General features: G+C 53.5%; 1 protein-coding gene across 1 annotated transcript; it reads right to left on the bottom strand.

Moving 5' to 3' along the window:
• Positions 1-5,046: 5,046 nt before the first annotated feature.
• On the bottom strand, positions 5,047-18,534 carry ANKK1 (ankyrin repeat and kinase domain containing 1). The gene is given in 9 exon segments (XM_059929321.1): positions 5,047-7,116; positions 8,028-8,064; positions 8,702-8,820; positions 9,541-9,696; positions 10,318-10,367; positions 10,620-10,771; positions 12,180-12,474; positions 18,352-18,500; positions 18,502-18,534. Coding segments are annotated over 9 exon segments (2,208 nt in total). The 3' UTR covers positions 5,047-5,899.
• Positions 18,535-22,399: the final 3,865 nt, after the last annotated feature.

Below are 22,399 nucleotides of genomic sequence, written 5' to 3' on the forward strand. Positions count from 1 at the left end.
AGCTACGGCATGCACAACTTCTGGGTTTTCCTGAGCAGGCCCAACTCCAAACACTGTCCTGTTGGCCCCATGAGAGTAGTCCGTGGAGGCCAGGCTCTCTGCTGCATCCGGGGCAGGGAAAAGATGGAGTGGGCAAGAGAGGGAGGAGATTGCCTGGAGGAGACATGTTCTGTGGTCTAGTCCTCCCCGCAGCAGGTGCTGCTCTGGGCTCCAGAGTCCGGAAGCCCGCAGCAGGGACCTGACCTGGCCCTTCTCAGCCTCATCTACAGACCTCTGCTGCCCACCCCACACCCTACCCACTGTGCAGTTGCTGTCTTCATCCACGTGTCCTCTCTGTGCAGGCTGAGCCCTCATGCTGCCTCTGCCCATCGGAACATCAGCCCTGGACCCTACCCTCTGCTGGTAGATGCAGACATGGCCACCTTGCTTGGCTGACCTTGAACCCCCTGTCTGGCTCCTGGGGCCTCTCAGCTGTGTGTCAGTCGGCAGGACCCACGGGTGGGGCTTGCCCTGCCCTGCAGCTGACCTGACACTACTTTAGGTGTGTCCCACGAGGTCTCAGAGCCACGGTCCACACCAAGGCACTGAAGAAGAGCCGGCCCTTCCTCCCCTGGATAGGCTGGCAAAGAAAAACAGGCAGCCGCTTCCAAGAGCATCTTCGCCAAAAGGCTGCAGAAGGCTAGGTTGTCTGTGCCCCCTTCCAAGAGAAAAATTCCTCTGACTTGGGAGAAACTGCAAGAAAATACTGTGTGGAGTGCTTACGAACAGCTTTGCCCTTTGACCACCGGCATCCGGGTCGATCATTACCGCAAGCCCAGGAGATAAGCATTATCTCCGTTAGATGACGCAGCCAAGTCTAAGGACGTTTCAGCAGCCAAGGGTCACAGGCTAGTGGCTGGCCCAGCTTCAGCAGCCGAGGGTCACAGGCTAGTGGCTGGCCCAGCTTCAGAGCCTTTCCACTACCCAGCCCCCAACAGCTTCCCTCCTCGTCTCAGCCCAGACTGGCAGCTACCTCTCTCCCTGAAGTTACAGTGACAGCCCTGCTGCCTATATCCTATCCAGCAGGTACGGACGGAGTGCAGAGGGAGGACCGGGTGTAACGCGGAAATAAGCCGATGCAGCGATGCGCTCACATCCAGGCAGGAACCTCACCGCAGGGGGTATTGGGACAGAGTGACCATCTCCAGCTGGGCAGTCAGAGAAGGCTTCACAAGCAGGGACAGGCAAGATGGGTCTTGAGGAATAGGCAGGACCCTGACCCAGGAGCACAGCGGGGGGCGGGGGGCGGGTGGAGGGGGCCTGTGCTTGTGAGCAGAGTGGCAGGACCAGCTGTAGGACCAGAGGAACTCTGGCCTGGGGGCGCTGGAGTCACTGCTGGAGGCCCGAACACGGCGGGAGTTGTGTTCTATGGGCGCTGGTGGGGGCAGGGAGGGAAGGAATGGTCTCGAACAGAGGACCAGAGCTGCCCTCCGTGTGTTCAGGGAGCCCTGAGGCCCCTCTGGTGCTCTGCCCGCTGGCTGCCCCCTCCTCCACTCCCGGCCACAGGCCCGGAGACCGGCCTCCTCTTCCACCAGCCCCTGCCATTCTGTCCAGGAGCTCCACCCCCAAGGTCGGCCTCGGAGGGACACGGTCTCCCAGTCCCCTCATTTCCTTGATGCTTCTAGGGTGACTTTTCAGTCCAAGGCATTTCCCGCTGATCCCTGGAGGAACCCTTGGTGACTGCAGCATGAGGTTACACAGGTGCCGGGACTCGGGGGCAGACGCCACTGGTTCCCAGAGCCGGCCCGCCTTCTGAGACATCACAGAAGCCTCTTTGGACTTCCGTGCTGCACTTTAACTCCTGTTGATACAGCTTGCCAACCTCCCTGTTCCTTCTGGTCTCCTGGCCTCACAACCAGGAGAAGCCCCCTGAGGGACGGCTCCTCCCAGCACAAAAGTCCTCCCAGGCAGAACAGACAGGGCCGTCTGCATCTCTGGGGACAGCCAGATAGGTGGTGCCATCTCCCAGGGTCCTCCTTGGGGAGGGATGGATTGGCTCAAGCAGCAGCGCTGGGAATGGGGAAGGAGGCTCCTGTCTAGATGGAGGGCAGTGAGGGGGTGGATGGGATAATGGTGAGAAAGGACAGAACCAGAACAATGGAGGAGAAGCAAAGTAACAGGAGTCCCAGTGCCAGCCGGGGAAGTGCGTGATCTAATTTCATCCCCTCAACAATACGCGTTACAAAGAGAGAGGTGGAGCTCAGAGTCTAGGTAAAGACCTCGCCCCAGCTCTGCCAGACTACAGGGCCCTTCACAGGCAGGACCCCTTTCTCCACCACCCGTTTCCTTACCCTACACAAGGCTGAGGGGTCTTTGGAATACGCGGTTCATTCCGATGGCACCCTCCCTCTGCTCGGAGCTCACAATTGACCCTCATGTTGAGTCCAAGCTCTGGAAACATGAATGGCGTCATGGTCTCCCAGTGAAGTACCCACCCTCCCCTGTCCCCGCTCTTCCGCTGTGCTGTCTGCACCCACAAACAGCTTGATTGCTCTTTCACATTCCCCAGTCTCCCGTGCCCCGGCCTCTCCCACCTAGCCTGGGCCTTGGCCCTTGTCTGTTATGCCCTTGTCCTCCTCTAACATTGCAGCTTCCGGAAAGCCCTTCCTGATGAACCCCACTCAGCTTGGTGACTGATTGGATGGGGGGAGAGGGAGAGGAAGAGTGTAGACCGCGCTGTCTGTTCACCAGCCACCTGTAGCTGCTTAAATTTAACTTGTTGAAATTAAACACTGGGTCCCTCAGTTGCATCGGCCACATTTGAAGTGCTCAGCAGCGCATGGAGTTAGTGGCAAATGTGGAAGGTTTCCATCCTGCCAGAAAGTTCTGTTGGACAGTGCTGGTCTAGAGAGACTTCTAGGTTAGGAGTCCCCTCAGCTAAGAAGGACGAGGAGCAGGCTTGGGAAGGGAAGGGGAGGCTCAGTTTGGGACACTGAGTTTAAGGGTCTATAGGATCTTCACGTGGAAACGTCCAGTAGGAAATTAGGGGTTCCTATCCTCGTCTACCCCAATCTCCCCTAAACAGGTTTGAAATTCAACCGAGATCCTCTCCTTGGGAATTGCAAAGGCTTTACTAAAATCCGATTCTAAACATCCCTAGGAAACCTCTAGAAGGCAGCTCTGTTGAAATGTGACTCAGGGTAGATGCTGTGTGTGTCTGTAGGGTCTGTGTCTGGCTAGGGGTGGCTTGGGAAGGGAGAAGAAGGTGATGAAAAGCAATGATAGGGCTGTGTTGGCTGGAGCTGGCCTGAAATTGCGACCTCAGTTATCTCTTGGAGGAAGGGAATAGAGAAAGCAGGGGTCTGAGGGTCTCTGCTTAGACCCTGGGATCATCAGAGTTGAAATGAATCCTAGGGATGGTCCCATGTGCATCTCCATGGGACCTCTGCCATTTATAGGACCATAGGTGCAAGGGAAAAAAAAATCATTTACCTTTTCTAACTGCATTCTTCAAAGTCTTTCCTCAAACTCTTCCCAATAGGATAAGCCAGACACCACTGTCCTTCCATGGTTCACTCCTGACCATTCACACGAATTGTTCTGAGCTCGTTTGGCTTTGAACATGCAGCCCTACGCCCCTTCTCTGGCTTGTGCAGAATCCTCCCCTTGGAGCTAGACTCAGACCTCAGGGTGTGAGGAGAAGCAGACAGCATTGTGCCCCCTCCCTTTCCTCTTCCTGCTCCAGTGCGTTCTAGGAAAGACAGAACTCCCAGGGGCATTTTTCACTACAAGTTTTGCCCAAGGCTTAGTCTCGGGGAGAACGAGGAGAATGGGCCAGGCAGCTAGCAGGGAGCAAGAAGATGAAACAGTCCGCTGAGTGAGCCTTGCCCCGGTCCTCCGGAGTCTCCACTCATCCAACCAGGAGAGGAGAAGACCACCACCCAGGCTGCTGGCTGGTGACTGTCTTCATGGTGATGCCAAGAAGGGCCCAGAGAGAAACCAGGGGACGCCCCCTGGTGGTGGTCCTCAGCCCTGGCTGCTCTCCAGCTAATACCAGGATCCTGCCCTGGAGATTCTGGTTTAACTGGTCAAGGGTAGGGCCGGGTACTTTAAAAACCTTTCCATTCCTCCCCACCCTGCCACACCTCACCCAGGAGATCCTAATGTGCCGGCTTGATTTATAGCCTTTGTTCTAGGGCACAACCCCATTCAAAGCTGCTCTCAGGACTCTCTGTGGTGGCTGTAGTCCGTGGCTTGGTGGGGTGAAGTGTCCTTGAGGCTGGCACCACAGCCCAGAGACCACAGGATGGGAGACCTGTGCCACCAGCTCTGCTAGAACGGACTCTTGCACTCAGCACGTCCGTGGGGCGACAGGTGTCTTCTGCTCCGCCTCTCTTACCCCACGCCCACGTGAGGCTGGTGACTGATGGCCCCGCGCTCAGCCCATGAGGGTGACACTGAAAGGCAAGCCTGCAGGTTGGCTGGGGTTGGAGCTGGCCAGTGGCTGGGGCAGAAGATTCCTCTTCTCTGACAACTACACAACATCCTTGAGTTGGAGGGGCTGCTCCGGCAGTGTGAAGAGGGACAGAGGAGCAGGAGAGGACCCCTAGGGCACCCGTCCTGCTCCCACCCGCAGTCCCGCCCCGTCCCCTCCCAACGGTGGGCCAGCCCCGGCAGAGCCAGAGAGGAAGGAGAAGCTGCTGGCCGCTGAGCCCGGGACTGGTCACACAAGGCTAGTCTGAGCAATCCCAGGCCTGCCCCGACCTGCCCTGCAACTCGCAGACCAGGCCAGACCAGCTGATGGGGGCAGGACAGAGCTCCCTGAGCCGCTGCCAAGGAGGAAGTCCCTGCCCGGCAGGCTCCACACCAAGCCCAGATACCTCCCCTCCAGGTGACATCACCACCGTCCACCTCCCCACGTCTGCCCCCGCCTCCTCCCCAGCGGGAACTCACACACGATCCCATACACACCACACCGCACACGTGCACACGCGTACGCCAGACTAACACCACCAGCCCCCATAGCCAGCCTGGCGCCACGGGCCAGTCCACCTCTAAGGCGGGGACTCAGAGCCACAGCTTTATTGCAGTCAGATTTGAAACCGGCCATATAACTGGACACAGCAAAGGGTGAAGGGTGAGGCAGGGGCACCGGGGACCAAGCGTCCCATGTGAGGTCACTCGTGGGCGGTTGGAGCAGACCCTTCCTTCCCCGCAAGAGACTGTATGGCAGACCTGGGCCCTGGGACCAGAGCCGCCAGGAAGGTGGTCAGTGCAGCAACGGGCTCTTGGCCGGGGCTTTCAACTGGAAGTGGGAAACTCCTCCCAACTTTCAGCTCCTGCCCTTGCACAAAGCACGTGTGTCTGGCTGTCCTGACCGCGCCCGAAGAAAGGGGCCAAGTGACACAGATGTGAGCTGGGAGGGAACACTCCCCTCTCCTCTGTGCCTCCCTCCTTCTTCAGAGAGAGTTCTAGGATGCAAGGGCCCCTGTGGACTCAGGGGCAAGTGGTTAAAGGTGGCAGGAACCTTGGGAATAAAGAGGGAACTCACTTTGGGGGCTTGAGTCCAGGTACAGGAGGAGGAGGCTGAGAGTTGGCTAGAGACACACATGCAGGAAGGGCTGAAAGGACGTCTCTGAGCCAGGGGCCCCTTCCCCAGCTACAACCTCCGTGTTCCTCTCCCCATCCCTCCACCACCCAGGGGACCAGGTTCCTGTCTCCTCTCAAGGTCTAAGGGGCAGCTGGCAAGGACAGGGAAGGGGCCCTGCCAGAAGCCCAGCTTCACTTCCACCAACCTCTGTTCCTTACAGGTAAGGAGACCACAGGTTGTCTAAACTTCCGTCTGGGCTCCAGGCTCAGCCCCAGCCAGAATGGCCAGTGAGGGCTCCTTGCCCTCTAGGAAGGCGACAATGCCCTGCTTTTAGCTCCAGAGGGCCAGCTGCAGGGGTGTGCAGCCTACCCCGTCCTGGGTGTCCAGCTGGGCACCGGCCTTGACCAGCACTCTGAGGATGGCCATGTTGCCCTTGAGGGCGGCCAGGTGGGCAGGCGTCCAGCCCACCTTGTTGCGGGCATGGACATCTGCACGGTGCTCCAGGAGGTTGATGACGCTCAGGAAGGCCCCCCTCTGGACTGCCAGGTGGAGGGGCGTCCAGCCTGACTGCTCGGGAGCATTGGGGTCAGCCCCACACTGCAGCAGTGCGGACACCACCACCTCCGCCCCGTGATGGGCAGCCAGGTGCAGGGGGGTCCAGTTCATGCCTCCGGGAGCCCCCACGTCTGCGTGGCTCTCAGCCAGCAGGTGGATGATCTCCAGGTGGCCCTTGAAGGCTGCTAGATGCAGGGGCGTCCAGCCCTGGTGGGTCGGCAGCTCGAGGCTGGCGCCGTACCTGAGCAGCATCTTGCCGATAAGGTGCTTGCCCCTCGTAGTGGCGATGTGCAGTGGGCTGTAGCCTCTCTGGTCAAGGGCATCAGCGGCCGCCCCACTCTTTAGCAGGTGTTGGATGGCCCTCACTTTGCCTCGCTCCACCGCCAGGTGCAGTGGCGTCCTCAGGTTTCTCTGCCGAGCATCCAGCTTGGCCCCCTGGCCTGTCAGCAGCTTGACCAGGCTGACATGGCCAAAGTAGGCGGCCACGTGGAGAGGGGTCTTGCCCTCAGCCTCCTGCAGGTTGGGGTCAGCTTGACGGGAGACCAGAAGCCGTGCCACATTCTCAAAGTTGTTCTGCACAGCCAGGTGGAGCGGGGTCCACCCCTCGTGCTCCTGGGCGTCCACACGGGCCCCGTGGTCCAGGAGGAGGCGGGCAGTGCGGTCGTCCCCATTCTGGGCTGCGAAGTGCAGCGGGGCCCAGCCGTCCTCGTCCGCCAGGTTGGCGTCGGCACCGTGCTTCAGGAGCAGGGCACAGAGGTCAGGGTGCTGGTCCTGGGTGGCGACGAGGAGGGGAGTGTAGCCACAGGCTGTCTGGCAGTCCACGTGGACCTCCTGGGCCAGCAGAAGCCTCACCCGCTCCAGGCAGCCCTGAGACACCAGGAAGTGGAGGGGGGTGACCTTGTTCTCACGGATGCGCAGCTGCTCATCGCTCAGGACCAGGCTCTCGCTGTCTGAGAGAGGCAGGACCCGCTTCAAGTAGTCTCCTGAGTCTGCTGGGAGGAAGGTGAGATTGAGAAGAGGACCTCTGACCTGTCCAGAGGTCATCTCGGCCATCCCCCTGCCTCCTGGAAGTACCAGCCAGGAACAAAGACCTAGGAGTGAGGACAACGTCTTTCCCGGTATCCCGGATCTCTATGCAGGCTCCACTGTCCTAGAGAACTGACTCTGGCAGTTCTTCCCGTAAGGATGAGGCAGAAAGAGGCCGGGGTGCAAATCCTCACTCTACCTCTTCGCATCACGTGCTCTCTGCCTCTTTGAGTTTCCAGCTCCTGATCCGTAAGGGGACACAAACAATGCCCAACCTCATGCTACCACTGGGAGGACAAATCATATCATGTAGGTAAGAACTTCCCCAGCAGTGCTTGGCACAAAGTAAATAAATGCAAATTGGAGATAAATTTGCAGCTGAGCTCTGAGATCTGAACTCCTCCTGAGCCATTAAGGACCCACTTCCTCCTGCTCTACCCAGTGGTGTATTAGAATTAAAAGCAACAATTTCCAAAACAAAAAAAACAAACAAATGAAAATCACTGCTCAGGCCAAACCCCCAGAGATTCTGATTGAATTATTCTAGGGTGGCTCAGGCATCGTATACTTTTTCATTCCCCAAGTAATTCTAATATGCAACCGGAGTTGAAAACTGACGCTCCTCCTTCCCGGCCAGGAAGGGAGGAGTCCGGCCTCAAAAGGACACAGACTGGAAGGGGAAGCAGAGCCAGGCCCCCGGGGGCATGTGCATTTCTGGAGCATAGGGCCGGGTGCCAGGAAAGGGAACACGGACTCCTGATTTGTGACAGGCCTGGGGAGGAGGGTGGGCCAGGGAGGATGGGGAAAGGATATGGTCTGAGTCCACTTTCTCCTCCGCTGTGGGGTCTCTGCTTCCAGCTGCGCACTCTGGACTCACCGCTGTCTGTTAGCTCCTGGCTGATCTCCTCACTGACCTGGGGAGGGGGAACCAGAAGACACGGGGCGGATCAGATGATCAGGGCAGTTCTGGCCTATGCCGGCCTCCACTCCTCCCTTCACCTGTCAGGACTCACATTTCACCCTGTGCTAGGAGACCCCCTCCTCTCTCATCCCTGCCACCAGCTGTGTCTAGGGGAGATCCCCGAGCAGAGGAGGCCCTGCCAGAAAGAGGTGGCCCAGGACCTTGACTTCCCCTTGGGCCACAGGGAAGGCAGGGCGGCCCTGTGGGTTCAGCCAGGAGCCCCATGGAAGCCCACAGCTGGTTCCCAGGTGAGGGAAAGGACAGCAGAGCCGGGAGGACGCTGACCCGTAGGGTGTGAGAGCCTGGGAGAGCCGAGGTCTCCCTCTGCAGGACAGGCTCTGTTTAATGTCACACATGTGAGGGACGGCATGTCCTTCTCAGAGGCTCTGAGCCACGGCTACCAGCAGCCCTTAGAGCATCTTCGAGCAAGGTAAGAAAAGGTGTCCCCGAGTGGCTGCCCGGCTTGGCCAGCAGAGCGTGCACTGGCTCCGGTCCCCACCTGCCCCTCAGCCAGGCAGCCTCGTGAGGAGGGACCTGTGCACGCACCCTCAGTGCCCGCCGGAGACCAGGCCCGCCCCACGCGCACTCACCTCCCGGGGCCGGCACAGACACGCTGTGCAGGACACCTTCCCGGCCAGGGCCTCGCTCTCTGGGTCAGCCACAGGACTCTGGAGCAGGGACAGCAGCATGTCTGTCTCCACTGCGATGTCTGCTCCGCGAAACAGAGAGAAAGCAGAAGAAGTGACAGGCTGGCCTGCAGTTCTTCCCCATTTTAAATACCCTAATATGTCCCATGTCCCCCCTCCCAAAACCCATCCCTGGGCTCGGGGGCATCCACACATGCGCACCAGGAGGCAGGCAAGCTAGGGTCCCGCCTTGGCTCAGTGGGGCCACATTTGGCAAGTCTCTGACCCTTTTGGAGGGTCAGACCTGTTCCATAAAGCAAGGGGGCAGGACTGGGCGATCGCTTAGATGCTCACGCTTACACACATGCATACATTTGCATAGTCCCTAAAGGAGTGGATGACCGCAAGATCCATCATGCCTGTGATCTCATGGTCTGGGAACATTTTACAAATGAGGACCCTGCAGCCTGAGAGGACGCAGGCTAACCGGAGTCTCAGAAGCAACAGAGCCGGGCCCAGATGCCTTCCAGCAATGGTTTTCTTTTCTACCTCCCACAGGGTTACACATTAACCCAAAGAGACAGGACCGCGGTCCTCCTGCCACCGGCCCTCTGCCACGCACCCCCAGCCTCCCGCCCCCTGCCAGCGCCGCCCTGTGGTACAGAGTCTGCCCTAGGGTCACGCAGCACCCTCCCTGCAGCGCTCTCAGGAGTGGCCCGGGGCTTCAGCCACCGCTCCTGGCCCGCAGGCCCCCCAGCCCCACCCATCTCCCTCATCCTTGTGTACATCAGGCTGATGAGAACCTGGAAAGCAGGGCCTCTTCTTGGGGTCCTGGTCCCAACAGCGCCTCATCAGGTCCACCATCTGCTGGGCCTCAGCCGGCCACTCATCAGAGACAGGCTGCAGGGAGGGCCGCAGGCCTGCGGCCACTCGCACCATAACGGTCATCATGTTGAAGCCTGCGAGAGGGGGCCCAGGCTGTGCGGGTGCTGAGGCAGGGCCAGAGGGGCTGGGCAGGACATGGGGGCTCTGAGGACCCCGACAGGGCGGTGCACACAGCAGGGGCTCCATAAATGCACAGTGAGTTAATAACTAGATTGCAGGCTGACTTGAGGCTCAGATTTGAGCAGCTGGGTCTCTGGTCCAGCTCCAGCCCCTCCCAGGCCGAGACCGGCCATGGCCCCTCACTGCGGGCTTTTGCTGTCCAAAGACGGCAGGACTGACCAGCAGGCCTAGTTCCAGGCTCTGATTTTGAACTTTGCTCGATTATCCAAATTCCCTGACACTCTCTTTACCTGACACCTGGGTGGCAGGGCTGGGGGTGAGAGAGACAGGAGAGAACACTCTGAAGCAAAGGAACTAGAGGCAGAAAGTACGGTCTGGGCTGAGGGTTGCCCTTTCTTTCACGGTCATGTGAGCTCTAGAAAGCAGGGGGAGGAAGGAAGGAGGGTGAGGACGGGAACCCTTAAAGAGCAATACGGTCCCCAACAGAAACCTGCCGCCGGCCCCTGCCCCCACGAGCCCCCAGCCTCCCAGTCCCTTCCGGGGCCCCATCTGACGGTGCCACTGTCGCCTGCTACCTGAATACGGTTTCTTCTGAGTGAGGATCTGCCAGATGACAATCCCGAAGCTGCAGACAGGGGAAAGCGCCCCCTGAGCGGCTTTCTCGGATATCCAGCAGGGGGCGCCCCATGGACCACACAAACCCAGGCAATGCCTCTCCAGCCAGAATCCCCCCGCATCCCTCCTCCTCCCACGTGGGCAGGGAGGGGCCAGACCTCATCCTTGTCCTGCCCTGCCCTTTGGGCCTTGGGGTCCAGGCAGGGCGTTGACAACAAGCTACGCCCTGGGTATGTGGCCTGGAGCCCAGCCTCCATCTCACCTGTACACATTGTATTTGGGCCCTGGGCCCTTGTTACTCTCCAGGAACATCTCAGGGGGGATGTAGCTGAGGGTGCCCTGCAGAGCTGACCTCTTGATGTACTGCATCCGGGTCAACTGTTCCATCCACCGGGACAGGCCGAAGTCCGAAACCTGGGAGGAAGCCCGGATGGGGATGGGGGGCAATACAGTCTTGCCTCCAGAAAACTGCCTTGAGTTTCTCATCCCTCCCACTATCTTCGCTGCCAGTGCAGTGTAGCTGCTGAGACCATAAGCTCTCTCCCAGCACCACCATGTACCACAGGATGACCTTGAACAAGTTACTTATTTTCTCAGAGCCTCCATTTCCTCATCTATAAAAGGGAAACAAGACAAGTACTTAACTCACAGTGCTATTATGAGCATTAAACAAGGAAATATGCAAAAGGCACTTAGAACAGTGCCTGGCACATGGTAAGTACTTGGTAGGTGTGGCCATTACCCAAAGGGACTGTGGATAAAGTGGCATCTTTGGTGAGCTTCTGTTCATCCCACTTTCACGGGCCCTGAAGCATTGACACCATGTATATTTATCTCTGACTTTGCTTCCATCCATTGATTCATTCATACATCAATAAATGGACAATTCACTGAGTGCCAACTAGGCTGGATACTGAGGATCAGGCAGCAGATAAGAATGATGAAACCCTCGCACCCATTACTCTCCTAAGTGCTTATTCAAATAGGGGGTATAGTCACTAATGAAATAGTTTCACAAATGACTATATACTTAAAATTGGGGTTAGCAGTATGAAAAGAGAGGTACAGCGAGGGTATATAACAGGGGCCCACGGGGGTGGATCAGGGAAAACCTCCCTGAGGAGGTGCTGTTTAAGCTGAGACCTGAAAGATGTGTAGGCCTTTGCTGGATAAAGAGGGAGTGGGGGAACACTGTTCCTGGAAGTGGAAACAGCATGTGCAAAGGTCCTGGGGCAGAAATGAAAGCGGGGCGTGTTTTAGGAACTGAAAAAATGGCCATCATGACCTTTCTTAAGAACATCTCATTTACACTCATTCTCACTTGAAGCAAAGAATGGGATAGAGATTATTCTACCCACATTAGAAATGGAAGACTGACATCCAAAGAGGGTTTTTGCAGGCATCCTGATACCCAGTTTCGTGCACCAAATTTCATTGTGCATCTATCTGTTTTAGGTGTGATCCCTGCCTTTGGTATTTGTCCATGAAGGGAGCTGCTTAAATCTCTTGACAGGGGACTTCCCTGGTGGTTCAGTGGCTAAGACTCCACACTCCCAATGCAGGGAGCCCGGGTTTGATCCCTGGTCAGGGAACTGGATCCCACGTGCATGCCGCAACTAAAAATATCCCGCATGCCGCAACTAAAGATCCCACATGCCGCAACGAAGATCTGCCACAGCCAAATAAATAAATAAATAAATATTAAAAACAACAACAACAACAACAGAAACTCTTGACAGGCTAGTCAGGCAGTAAATAATCCTGTTCATCTGGAGAAGGCTCTGGAGCGAAAGGGGGCAGAGGGGTTCACTAGGGTCCTTACCTTGACATGCATGTGGCTGTCCAGGAGGATGTTGCCTGGCTTGAGGTCCAGGTGGAACAGTGGTGGGTTAATGCTGTGGAGGAAGTTCATGGCCAAGCCGGTCTCATGGATGATGCGGAACTTGAGCTGCCAGCAGAGGCTGTGGGTGGGCAACATCTTCTCCAGGGAACCGTTGGCCATGAACTCCATCACAATACCCAGGGGCTGCTCGCATACCCCGTAGATGGACACGATGTGCTGAAACTTGATCTTCTCCATTTTGGTTGCTTCTTCAATGAGGCAATTCACATCAGAGCTATGGAGGGGCAGGAGCGAGAGATGGAAGGAGCTGATCCTTTAATTACAAGAGCAACTAGCAGGACACACAAACTAGACTTGATACCAGGCTGTGCAGACCCAGAGATGCCTTGGGAGCTTGCAAGGTAATGGAGGGGGAAAGAGAGACACAAGAGGATGCCCAGTGGATGCATAGATTAGGGTCCAGATGGCTCCAGCAACAAGACAGGAAGTAAAGGGGTCTGCAAATTTAGGAGCCAGCCCATTCTACAAAGACGGCCACAAAAAGCCTGCCGTTTATTCTGGCCACTTCTATATGTCTACCTCCCCTAGGAGATCGCAAGCCCATGGAGGACCAAAATTATGCCTCCTGCTTCTCTTTTAAAACATGATTTATTGAGGAACCACCTCACAACGGTCAGAATGGCCATCATTAAAAAGTCTACAAATAACAAATCCTGGAGAGGATGTGGAAAAAAGGGAACTCTCCTACACTTTTGGTGGGAATGTAAATTGGTGCAGCCACTGTGGAAAACAGAAAACTAAAAACAGAGCTACCGTGTGATCCAGCAATCCCACTCCTCGGCATATATCCAGACAAAACTATAACTCAAAAAGATACATGTACCCCTATGTTCATAGCAGCACTATTCACAATAGCCAAGACATGGAAACAACCTAAATGCCCATCGACAGATGAGTGGATAAAGAAGATGTGGAACATATATGCAATGGAATACTACTCAGCCATAAAAAATGAAATAATGCCATGTGTAGCAACATGGATACAACTAGAGATTATCATACTAAATGAAGTAAGTCAGAAAGAGAAAGACAAATACCATATGATATCATTTATATGTGGAATCTAAAATATGACACAAATGAACCTATCTATGAAACAGAATCAAGGACACAGAACAGACTGGTGATTGCCAAGGGGCAGAGAGTTGGGGGAGGGATGGAGTGGGAGGTGGGGTTAGCAGATGTAAGCCTTTATATATAGAACGGATAAACAACAAGGTCCTACTGTAGAGCACAGAGAACTATATTCAATATCCTATGATAAACCATAATGGAAAAGAATATTTTTAAAAATAATGTATATATATATGTATATATATATATGTATAACTGAATCACTTTGCTGTATAGCAGAAATTAACACAACATTGTAAATAAACTATATCTCAATAAAAAATATTGAAAAAATATGTCACATATTGCCTTTTTGATGATGAAAGTAATATACACACCTTGTAGAACATCTAGGGAATAGAAAAGAAAATTAGGGAATTCCCTGGCGGTCCAGTGGTTAGGACTCAGTGCTTTCACTGTGGGGCCTGGGTTCGATCCCTAGTCGGGGAACTAAGATTCCACAAGCCTCATGGCACAGCCAAAAAAAAAATAATAATAATAATAGTAATAATAATTAAATCATCAGTAACCCAACCTTCCAGAGTTGGCCTCTGTTAATAATTTAGCGTATCCTTTTACAATACATTTCAAGGAACCTCTCTCCTTTTCTCCCTCCCTGTCACTCCTTTCTCCTCCACTCCCTCTTGCCATCACATAGTGTGGGCTGTTTTGCGATCTGCTTTTCCCTGTTGGTGTAGCGGAGCACTTCCTGCATCGTTATTCTCTCAAAGCAAGCTCGGTAACAGCTGCATGGGATTCCATTTTGGAGATGAAGTATAAGTTTTCATCTTTGTACTCCCCACAGCACATGGCCACGTACAGCACAAGGCATGTTTGTTGAACTGAACAGAAGTCAATACTGAAGGGAAAGCCTTACAAAATAAGCATTTGCAAACCTTTCACTCTTTTCACTGTACGTGCCACAAAACAGTAAATATGCAAATTGTTATAAATTGTTCTGGGATTGGAGGGATGAAGATTAAGGAGAAATGACATTTTTTAAAAGGCAGAGTATTTGCAAAGCTGCATTGGCACTGCAGTCGGAGGCTGCTGGAAATGTGCTCACAAGGCCTCCCTGGGAAGCCAGCCAGAGACTCCTCAGCTCCAGGAAAAAGCACCTGCTCTCCCTCGCATCTGGACAGGTTAGCTAGTCCTGGTTTCTGCCGTTCTTGTCTTTACTTCTCTACTGTTCAAGGGCTCTCCCCTCCACCTCTGCAATATTTTTTTTTTTATGTGTCTCCTCTTGTACTTTTGAAGTCACAAGAACTGAGAAGACATCTGTCATGAAGTGGAAAAAGCAAGGGATCTGGGATCGCATTGCCCTGCTTTCAAATCCCAATTTCACCTTATTCTCTGTATGACCTTGAAGAAGCAAACTCTCTGGGCCTCAGTTTCTTAACTGTAAAATGGGAACAACAGTAACTTGCACAACTCCCCTGGACATCCCGACTTCTTGAAAGTGTTTGCTACACCTGTTGTCTTTCTCTTTTCTTCATCTCCCCCCATCCCCTTTCATCTGGTTTCTGGTCTTAATACCTCACTGACAGGCTGTTGCTAATCACCAATGACCCCCATGTTGCTGTAGCCTACAAGCAATTTTCCGTTCTCAGTGTAGGGTCAGTGCCTACTTTGCAGGCTCCTATTGTGTTACCTGATCATTAGGCCCAGTCCCAGGCCCTCTTCTTTCCTCTTCTCATTCCGTACTCTGTCTCTAGGCAATCTCAGCATCTCCAACTGGGTATTCAACACTTTACGTGTCTAAAGCTGAACTCTTGATTCTCCCCTCAAACCCACTGCCTCGTCAGCCTTCCCCATCTCAGTGAACGGGGCGGGGCCTCCATCTCTCTAGTCCTCAAAGATCTTGCTTAACCTTGACTCCTCTCTTCCTCTCCCTCCCAGAAGCTGCCCCTCAGCACATTCCATCAGCTCTACCTTCAAAATATAGCAAGAATCTGACCACTGGTGACCACCTCTATCCATTGGCATCTTGGCCCAAGCCTCCTAACTGGTGCCTTTGCTTCTCTCTCTTCCCCTCCACCAGCAGCCAGAGTGGTACTTTTAAAATGTCAGTCAGAGCATGTCACTGCTCTGCTCAGGACTGTCCAGTGGCTCTCTTCTCATTCATAATAAAAGTTAAAGTTCTTACAACGGCCTACGAAGCCCTCTGTGACCTGCTCCACCATGTCAAGCTTGTTCCCTCCTCAGGACCTTTGCATTTGCTCGTCCCTCTGCCTAGAACACTAAGAGAGCCTGAGAGAGCCACGTGGTTTGCTCTTTCTTTGCTTCAAATCTCTACTCTCAAACAGTACTTAATTAGTAAGGATTTCAAGCCTAGAGAAAATAGCAACCCTACTCCATCAATCCTTATCCCCCCCAGAAGAGGAGAATGAAGGAGGAGAAGATGAACACAAGGAAGAGGAGAAAAATGGTGAGGAGGAAGAGTCTGATGATGAAGAGGAAGATGCAGAAGGGGAAGGGGATGAAGATGAAGTCAAGGGAGGGAAGAATTTGGATGTGATGGAGAAGTTGATAAGAGGAAGACAATGAGGATGAGGATGAAGGGGAGGAAGAAAATGGGAAAGCTGAAAGAAAGACTCCAAATAACCCGCACAAAAAAACTACCTTGCTTTATTTTTTCTTGAGTTCCGTATTGTCTGGACTGCTCAAATGGAGTTGGCAGCTTTTTTTTTTAAGGTAGCTGTGATACAAACCCTAGGACACCCACCCACGCAAAGAACCAAAGAAGAGTTCCTTTGACATTCTGCCTTCATCCATTTAGTCCCTCTTGGGAATCTACCACCAAGCATTATAACAAATTTATAAGCAACAACAAAATTATAAGCATTGTCAGAGTTTCGTGTAAGACTCCTGCGGTAGGGTGGAGAGCTGCGATTGGTAAGTCAACCACGTGTGGCTACCACTTACACTGAGATTGTAACAGCATTTTTACTTTCTGTACAACAAAGAGGCTTGGTAAATAAAATCTTAACATGTTGGGCAAAAAAGCCCACAAATTACTATTTTTTGGAAGATCAAAAATTTTTTTTGGAAGATCAGACTACTCAACTCTCCTTAGGTATTTTAATCAAAGAAAATGTCAGGTGGTTTGTAAGGGATATAGATAAAAATATTTATTTGTTTGTTTGTTTTCTGTCTTCCTCCATTAGATTATAAACTCCACAAGGGCAGGGACTTTGTTTTGTTCACTTAGTGCTTAGAATGAGTGAACATCATCTATGCCCTAGCTTCAAATACACCTATAACAAATGACTCACAAATTTTAGTACTGTTAGCTCAGAGCTTAACTCTGAAGTCTACTTGACAATTCTTCTTGGTTGTTTAAAGGCACCTTAAACTCAACATGGAAAGCTTTCCTCTCTTCACCCACTTAACTCAGACTCATCTTTCATATTTCAGCTCAAGTGTAACTTCCTCAGGGAAGCCTTTTCTGATCTCAAACTCCAATAATAAGCCTTCATGGAACCACAACTCTCTCCTTTCTTGCACCTCTCACAGCAGCACACTTACATTTACACATGGGGTTATCTGATTAATGCCTTTTCTCCCCTATCTGCAAGCTCCAGGAGAATATCTCCAGGGCCATATCTGTGGCATTCATCATTATATCTCAGGGTCCAGCACAGAGCCTGGCACATAGTAGGTGAGTAATAAACATTCATCAGGAGGACAAATGAATGAGATGATGGAAGGAGGATCCAGTGAAGTCATACTCATGAAACTCCTAGTATAGCACTCCACACGTGGCAGGCATTGATTACTGTAAATCCCTTAGTCCTTTCCACCCAAGGATTCCTGGAATTGGGAAGGGAATTGAGATGGGAGTTACTGTCAGTGTCTCATGAGTAGTCTTGTCAATGCCATCTGTTTCCTGTTGTTCTTTGCTTCAAAGGCTGTAAATGATTTGAATAGATCCTAGAATAACCTGACTCTACTCCCAAGCCAGGATGTTGAGGGAGGAAGGTGGGTGAGTCTGGGGCTATCTCACTTTGCCCTTACTCATTAAGCAGGCGGGAGTCTGGGAGTGAGAGAAGGGACTTGGGTGTGTGGGACCGGAGGCTGTGTCTTGGGAGCTTGCATAGTGACCACAGAGAATGAGCAGAAAAGATGCCAATAGGAGTTGCTCCCTGCACCCCCAAGGCCCTCTAGGTGATGTCCCAGGAGGCTTGGGAGGGGGACATGGTTATCATCTCGGACTTCACATCCAAGAGTCTCCATGGCTGCACGAGGGGCGAGGGCACAGCCAGTACCAGCAAAGATGGGTTGAAGCAATGGGAAGGCAGAGATGGGTGGAAGCAATGGGAAAGAGGTAGTAAGAGGGAAAAGGAGGCCTGCCAGGGAGTGGTCATAGTACGTATAATGGGACCTGGGAGAAGCCAGAGACAAAAACAAGCACGGAGACAGCAGCATTCCAGGCTTGACCTGCTGGCAGTGCCGGTGTGAGGGCCGGCGAGTGAGTGTCCTGGACAGGCTCTCAGGTCAGCAGGCTGGGCCTGTGATTCCCCCCAGGTCACTGACCATCACTGAGCCAAGTGCCACAGGCTCTGGGCGAGCCCAGCCCTGCCCACCCTGCGAGTTAGGGGGTGGGTAGGAGGGTGGCAGAGGGTAATCCAGAGCAGTCATCACCAAGCTGACACCCGGAGGAAGGAAGGTGAGGCTGGAAAGAAGGAGGCGGGACCAGTTTGGGAGGTTGGATGGAACAAAGGCATATTTGGAGGGTAGTTCCTGCTCACCTTTGACCTCTGTGGATTTCACACATAGGTTTGATTCCACAAACAGAGCCAAGTTTATTTCAGAGCCGGAAACAGTCAGGGCTGTGCCTGGGGAGCTCAGGCCACAGGACAGAGTTTAGAAAAGTGGAGAGGACAATCCTCAGCCTCAACTCGGCCGCCCCTCCCTCGGGAGCTCCCCGGGCCTCGGTTTTCCCTCCGCAAAAGGAGCGGGGGAGGCAGGCGGGTACCTGGTGGTGTCAGGCTGGAGGCAGCGGGAGCACTTGATGGCGTACTCGGTCCGCCAGCGCTTGTGCCGCGCCTGGAACACCTGGCTGAAGCCGCCGCTCGCCACTGGGCGCCAGGTGCCCTCGAAGTCGTCGCGGGTGAAGACGGGGAGGTCCGCCCAGCCGCTGCTCCACGCCCGCGGCCATGGGGTCGGCGCGGCCCGGGCCCTCCAAGCCCCGCGCGCTCCCGGCCGGCCGGGCTGCACCCGCCGCTTCCTGCGCGGCAGGTCCCGGGAGGGTGGGGATGGGGAGGCGGGCGGCCCTCCCTCCTTCCCTTTGCGAGCGAGGAGGAACTGCTTCAGCCCTGCGAGGGCGGGGAAAGCCAGCCTGAGCCCTGAGGCCCCGGGCAGCGATGGGGGCCCGGACCGGAAAGAGGGTTCGTCTCGCCGCAGCACCCCAAAAGACCCCGCCCCGCCCCACTATCCTTCCTCAGTCTCGGCTGTGATTTTTCCCCCCCAGCTTGATCCTGGGTAGGTGCTGGGAGTCGAAGATGTCCTGAAATTAGAAACAGGAGTCTGGCCAGAGCAGTTGGCCCCCTTTGATTTGGACCTAACTCTACGCGGAAGTAGATTCATTTATTCATGCAACTTATAAGTCCTGAGGGTTTATAAAAGGTTCAGGGCTCTGCCAGGGGTCTCCATTGTAGAGCTAGGGGCCTGGAACCCACCCTTCCATAGCAAGTCTGGAGTAAAAAAGTTGTAATGGGGATTTTCTGGTCTGAATCAGTTGGCTTGGCTGACTTAATGCTTCCTTTGTTGTTGATGGCTTTTGTTTCTTTTTGTTTGTTTCAGTCTCTGCATGCAAAAGGCCACCAAGGAGGGGTCAGCAGGATCCATGGGGTGAGAGGCTGGACCTCTCTGTCTGCAGGGAGCTCCCCTTCTTGGCACTGCTTTTGGCCCCAACCTCAGAGGGATGAGTGCTGGGTCTGGGGTTGACCATGGGGGAGGTGAACTCCTTAGCCCAGTTACTGGGGTGGCTTGTGGCCAGGGGCCAGAGATGAGGCTCAGGGAACAGCTGGAGCATGACTGGGGCAGCCTGGGAGGAGACGAACACAGAGCAGTGTGGGGCTGTGGAAGGATCTGGGCAAGGGCTCAGTGCAGAGACTTGAGGCAGGAGGGGAGAAAATGCACCTGCAGAGGCAAACGTGGCTTCTGGACAGATGTGAAGCTGTCCTGGTGGGTAAAGTTAGCCAATGGCAGAGGGAAGGGAGGTGTCCTAGGGAAGCACATCTGGGTGGCCTCCCCTTCCTTTCTCCGAACTCCCTACTTCCTTCCTCTTTCCCGGCATCCACTGTGGGAGGACCCTTAGTCCTTGTCTGGGGATACAAGTGAGGATACAGGAAAGCTTCCTGGTGCTGAACCTGGGTGGCGGGGGGGGGCGGAGTGTCTCTGGGTTTTGGGTCCATGGACTTGCCCTCTCACCTGAGAGACCCCCAGAACAGAGAAAATTGTAAGTGCTTGAACAGATGGCTTTCCCAGGGCCATTCCAGGGCAGGTGCTGCTGAAGGAACTGTCACAGAGCAGTGGAGGGTAGGTCACTTCTCACCTGCAGCTGGGCAGGTGAGCCAAAGTCCACAGGGAACCCCCAGAGTGACCATCCTCAAGTTTGAGGAGCCTGCCTACCAGAGGAGGACATGCCTTGCCTTTGGCGCTAACCTGTAGAGCCCTATATCCTGACTCCTACCAGACTCCTGGGGAGCAGCGTGACCATGATAGGTGAGCAGGGACCCCAGGTGGGAGTTGGGGCACTTGCTCTTCCCATAACAATTTACCCGCCTTCCCCAGGATGAATTCTGGTGGGCAGAGTGAAAACTGAAGATTGGCCCGGAGACAGTGCCACTATTGAGCCTTAACTTTGTTCCAAGATCAGTAGTTCCTTTACCTACTGTACAAACTTTATAGATATGATCTTGTTTAAATCCACAACAACAGTATGAGGTTAATATCTCCCCATTTGTGAGGGATGGGGGAACCAGGCTTGAAGAAAGTAAGTAGTGAATGGCCACATAACTAGTAAGTGGGAGCTGAGATTCAAACCCAGGTCTGTTTGGTCCCTGTGGAAAGGGTTGGGCATAACAGGAGCCTTTAAAGGATATGGGGGAAAAGGAGGGAAGGGGGTCATGCTTCCTGGAAGAGGGTGGAGGCGATGGAAACTGTTCCAGAGCAGGAGACATACCCCAAAGACAATGTCAGAAGGAGGCCCTGGCTTGCTTTGGTTGGAGCAAGAGAGGGCCCGACAGAACTTACTGCCCCTGGAGCAGCCCTGCCTACTCCTGACAAGTCTCAAACCCTCCCCCAGGGAAGCTTGGAAGATGACAGAGGATATTATTGTCAAGGAGAGCAGGAGACCAAGGAGAATGCTTCTCAGCTTCTGCTAGGTGGGTGAGCATGGAGATTGGGAAGGTGGCCCACTGGACCTAAGGAAGGTTGACTCTGATCTCTGACCCTCAATATGATCCATCTAGGCCACTGGGGGAAATACCAGGGTCAAATGGCCTGAATCCATTAAGGAAATACCCCTTGGACCAGTTACACTTGAAGTGGCTCTCTAGGGAGAACAAGAAACCAGAAGCTGCCATTGGCCCTCTGCAGAGACCATCACAGGAGTGCTGGAGAATCATCCCTGTGGGAGGAGATACCCAGGGCTCAAGGCAGGTGTCAGAATCCCGAATAAAACTCTTCTTCATTTCTTTACGGGGTGGGTGGAAGGACACGAAGGACCTGGCATGTGTTACTGTTGACCTATCATGTGTTGAAACAGCCAAGCTGAGGGATCAGGCACCCCTGAGGCTTCTGAAGAATCTGGCAAAATAGATATGTGCCTATACCTATAACTACAAAATAGATATATACCTGTAGCTGTGCTCTCTAAAGTGGGCCAGGACAAAAGCCTAGTAGTCTTTGGAAAAACTCTGAGAGAAGTAAGGGGAGGGGCTCTTTCTGAATGTAAAGTCACAGAGGCAGAGAGTTCCTGGATCCCTCATTAATAGGTAGGGTGATACTTAGGGATCTGGGAAAGAACAAGGTCAATCTATAGACTGCTGATTTTTTTCCCAGTGGTCTGAATGCTGAAGTTCCTAGGTCCTGCCTGCCTAAGAAGTCCACAGCCAGTGGGTGGAGAGCAGAGAGCTGGAGAGGAAAGCTCCACCTTCACTGCCCTCCTACCCATGAACGGGAATGGGTGTGATGAATGGAAATGAACTACTAGGGTAGTCTGACCATGATCCAATCCCACCAGAAAGAGCAAGAAACATGGTCTAACCATAGGAATTTTGCTCCAAGATACTCCGAATCCTTCCTATTGACTCTATCAATATATTTTACTTTGGCAGATCAGGGATGAAAATTTTCCAGACTCAGAATTATTAAATGAATTTTGGTGTCTGATTGTTCTGAGGGAGAGCCTGCCACCCCCAGACCAGTGGGTTGGTAGTGCAGCTCTGCAATACTTTGAAAGATGCTGAAATCCAGTATGAGCCTTTCCCCAGACCGGAATGACAAGCTCTTTGCATACAGGGAAGTTCCCCAATCTGTCCCCATTCTCCACCCTGCAAACATGTCACAGAAGGACACCTGGACGAGTTGTGGCAGGCTCCAACGTCTGGTAGCCCATGAACCGAGGTGAGGGCAAGGTTAGTCAAGATGAAGGAATGTGTTCAAGAAACCGGGACACCTGCCCAGGAAGGAAGACTCTCCCAGAAAGAAAGGGAAGAAATGAGGCGGTGGCAGCAGGGATTAAATGCAAGAGCATGTGAGTCAGGTAGACCTGCTTTCAAACTATGGCTTTTTTCCTACCACCTGTCAGCAGTCGGGCCTTGGTCACATTACCAAATCTCTCTAGGTTCCTCCATCTGTGAAATGGGATGATAATATAATACAATACTCATTTCAGATGGTTGCTGAAAGGATTAGCCTTTTAAAAATATACCTAAAAGGACACCCATAGGCAAAAATATGAACCAACCTCAACCTCACATTATCAAAAAATTATCTCAGAATGGATCATTGGCTTA

This window comes from Balaenoptera ricei, chromosome 8 (genome assembly GCF_028023285.1).
Source record: "Balaenoptera ricei isolate mBalRic1 chromosome 8, mBalRic1.hap2, whole genome shotgun sequence".
Taxonomy (NCBI): domain Eukaryota; kingdom Metazoa; phylum Chordata; class Mammalia; order Artiodactyla; family Balaenopteridae; genus Balaenoptera; species Balaenoptera ricei.